Source organism: Papilio polytes, unplaced genomic scaffold, assembly GCF_000836215.1.
Source record: "Papilio polytes unplaced genomic scaffold, Ppol_1.0 DF822733.1, whole genome shotgun sequence".
Lineage (NCBI taxonomy): Eukaryota > Metazoa > Arthropoda > Insecta > Lepidoptera > Papilionidae > Papilio > Papilio polytes.
The window spans coordinates 1,449,391-1,453,440 of record NW_013526471.1 but is presented as its reverse complement, the minus strand read 5'-3'; the positions used below and the strand labels follow the sequence as shown (position 1 = coordinate 1,453,440).

The 4,050-nt window shown below is 32.1% G+C and overlaps 1 protein-coding gene across 1 annotated transcript in view; it reads left to right on the top strand.

Annotated features, from left to right (window-relative positions):
- Position 1: 1 nt before the first annotated feature.
- LOC106105664 (proto-oncogene tyrosine-protein kinase ROS-like) overlaps positions 2-4,050 on the top strand; it is a gene marked incomplete at its 5' end in the record, with an annotated part of 32,838 nt that continues 28,789 nt past the window's right edge. The window contains one exon of the mRNA XM_013286088.1: positions 2-145. Within this exon, the coding sequence (XP_013141542.1) occupies positions 2-145 (144 nt within the window). The remainder of the gene's footprint in view (positions 146-4,050) is intronic.

Genomic DNA, 4,050 nt, shown 5'->3' with positions numbered 1-4,050 from the left:
CCCGCCGCTGAATTGGCACAAATGGCTAGTGTTGCTGCTCGGATTGGCTTTGTCCGCTTGGCCAATTGCCTGCGATTATAGTTCCATCACCGAGAAATTTGGAGCGGAAGCCGTTGCTCGATGCAATGAAAAGTGTCCCTTCCAGGTTTATAAAATACTAGCTATACCCGTGCGGCTTCATCCGCATGAATTTATAAAAAAAATATTTTATTGATACGTTTGTCAAATTTTCAATTGCAAATGGCAAAATTACCGTTACCATAATAACCTTGCTTTATTAGTATTGGCAGCTTGTAGATTATAGTCCCTTTCCCACATTAAGGTTTTTTCCAATTTATTTACCCCCTAATTTTGATAGAGTGAAAATATATAGACTAAAGCGAGTCGCAAGTGTAGGGATTTTTGTTAAAGAAAGAATTATTAAAAATTATGCTGTAACTGCTGACATCCTACGCTACAAAGTAGTGTGTGTTTACGCTTTATTATATTAGCATATGACAGATTTTTACTATCAATAACTTACGATATGAACTGTAATAATGTAACTATTAATTTAATTTTTTTTTATAAAATACTTATAAAACACCATATAGAAACTCAGTTGTTAGAAGTACTCTCTGTTATAATTAGGCAGTTCAAGTTCAAGTATCGTTTTTGTAGTTTCAAACTTATTACGTTTTCTGCGATTATCTTTACTAACTTAATAGTTAATTTTCGCAGATTCCGCTTGTTAGCAAGCTAGACTAAGTAACTATAACGTGATTTTATTAACATTGTATTTGTTACAAATAATTTTAATAGCTTCTAGTTTAATTAACTACGATAGATAACTGAGCGACTGATTAAAGTCAAACGAAGGTTACTGATTGTATTTAATTTTCCTAACATAATCTAATTAACTGTTCTAAGGAATTTTAGTTTAACTCGGCGATAAACCAACAAAACGGATGAATTTAAATTAATCTAGTGTTTTAAGTAGGAAACGAGCACGAACTCAGTGTGTAGGCTCACAAACATAGTCGCAGCACAACTTGTAACTATTTTAACGTTATAACATCGGTCGTTGTTCATTCAATCTAAGTAGTAAATAGTATTGTAACAATTGTTTCCACTAACGATTACAATACATAGTCGCTTCTTAACTGAGATAAGAGAAAATATATATTTTGACAATAGAATCACACGTTAACATAGGACATACTATTTAAATATACTAACTTTTACCAGAGACAAGAAATCAAGTAATAAAATTTAGATATGACTGCAGTAAACACGAACGTGCAGTAATTAAATAAACGAGGTTATAGAATACAATAACAAAACAATCAATAATCACAACAAAAATGTTTATAACTTCAAGAATTATATTCAATTATATCAACGTGTAATAAAACATTAAAAATGACTAGCTTTCGCCCGCGATTTCGTGCGCGTGGAATTTAAAAAAACAAAAGTGAGTTGCCTATGTGTTCTTCTAGACTATCCTCTACATCTATACCAAAATTTTATCGAAATCTGTTAATCCGTTTAGGCTACAAACTCTAACAAACATCCATCCATCTAAACTTTCGCATTTATAATATTAGTATGATATGATTTATATGAACCGATCCTATAAATATAGAGAAAGGCTAATTGGATGGAAGTGGAAAATAGATAGAACTACTTATAAATAACAAGCTTTTTCCTGCGTCCTCGTCCTCGGTAATTGAAAAGAGAAAAATTTGACTAAGCTAAATAACTATTCATAACAAAATAGAAGCGAAAAGGCGAAATAAGATTTACGAACATAAACTTAAAAACTCTCACTAATCACAAGGCTTTTCTATTCGCAGACAATTTAAGTTAAAATTAGAAAGTTATTACATGTTTTTGTTTCTATCTATTAAAGCATAACTATGACGATTTGCAAGTCTATGAATGTGGTATAAGCAGTTATTAAGAATGGTATTGGCGGGGCCGCGTGTCAATCGCATGCGTTTGCGGGCGCAAGTTCAACGCACATCTAATTGTCGGCAATTAGCCGGCCGTTGTAATCGACAAGAGTGCTAAATATAGAGCAATGTTTCTACAACTTCGACCCATTCGCTTACTTAATCCGCACCTTTACTTTCAACTTTTCAAAGTGTCATATCGTCGTTAAAGTTGCAATACCATCGTATATCACTTTTTGGCTATTTTAATAAAATAAATAAAACACTATTTATTGGCAAGGAATTTTTTTATGATTTTTATGCCATTCGCTATAGAATAGGATAACGCATAATTTCAACCTATCAGAAACATGTTTTCTACATTAAATATATATAGTTAACTTTATAAAAACAGTGTAGTATGGTATCTTATTATGGGTTGCTGCGCCAACGCCGTAAGTATAGTATCTATACAAAATTATACAATTTTTCTCTCTCCTAAAAGCTGCTATTTATTAAATCCGTGGTATTAACTTCAACGACGATATCTAATTTATGGCCGGTTTCTCAGCTACTTTTAACGATTCGTTAGTGTTAGTGTATGGTTCGATAATAGATAAAATGTGTTTCGGAACTACGGAATTTGAGTTTTACTCTTTTGAAACTTAGGTAAACGTAACAGGAACGAATCGCTAGGTACCGATAAAATAAATGAACACTTCAACAACCCAACACCAATCAGATTAATAGACTAAGAATATATACATAGTAATATACATAGTACAAAATATTGATAGATTTATTGAAATTGAAATTGAAATTTATTGAAAAATAACAGATTAACAATTAACAATAAAAGTTAACCAATTAAAAGATAAATACAAATAATATATATTTGATAATACTATATTTGTATAGTTTGTTCATTTACTTTAAAATTCCACAGTGAAAAGTTACTGATATATTATAAGGCATGGAGTAAACTGAATTATGCTTTAAAATCTGAAATAAATAAACTACATACAAGTAATATGTTTTATTCAAATACTTAACCACTTTTAAACCATAGAAAAAAAGTAAAGACAAATTTTGTTTTCCTATCCTCTGTAAAAAACATAAAAAAACGTAGATTTTTTCGTAATATCAAAATCATGTTCAGTTGGTTGGTTATTTTTCTGTGAAAAAAAATCCCCAAAACATGACCACAGGTTGCAGGTATCGTGTTTCGGAGGTGAGGCCATAGAGCTGGCGGGTTCCGGTCGCACGCTCGCAAAACATATCTAACGAGATACCGAAACGTCGCTCCACTTTACCTTACTAACAATTTAAAACATAATCCACGTGACAGTTTCGTAGTTACATTCATCAGGACAACCTTATTCACTGAACAAGACTGCATATTTTTATAAGCTTGAGCAGTTAACATGATAGTTCGTTATATTGAAAATAAGTAACAGAAATGTAGTACGCAGAATTCGTTAAGCAGGTAGTTTTATTTCTCGGGAAGACGGTGACATAGAGTGGTCCTTTGTTGCCGTAACATTGTGAAGCCACAGGGAGAGTTTGATTGCCGAAGGTTCCAGTGTGTTCCTACGACTATAAGATCCCGGAACCTTTGATTATGTCACCTGTAGATGGCCACCGAGGGGGTTCGAGTGGGTCAAATCGTACGTAACCCTGCTTTCTCCCCAGAGAGCAAGGTGTCTTTGGAAGATTTCCCCTAGATACCAAAAATTAAAAATATAAGGTTTTATTTAGTTCATAGTATTTTTCGCTTTGGATGTTGAATGGAGTTCCCGCTTATTTATATAATACGTGGATTAGATCAAGTGATAAATGTTAATTAACTACGTTATAAAGCTATCTCAACATAGTTCAAACTTTTTTAAGCTTTTTAAGGTTTTGCTTCCGGACTATACTAATCTTCCGTGACAACACAAAAATGGTTTACGATCTGACCGATCAAGTCGAGTCATCTTATCTAAATCATTTTATCACAAAAAAGTAGATTCAGATTTTCCAGTTTAAAAGCGAAGTTTTTTTTATATAAACTTTTTAATAAAAAAACAAAACCGACTTCCAAACAAAATACACTAAAAACAAAACAAAATATTCTCAAAAAAACAGTACACTAAAA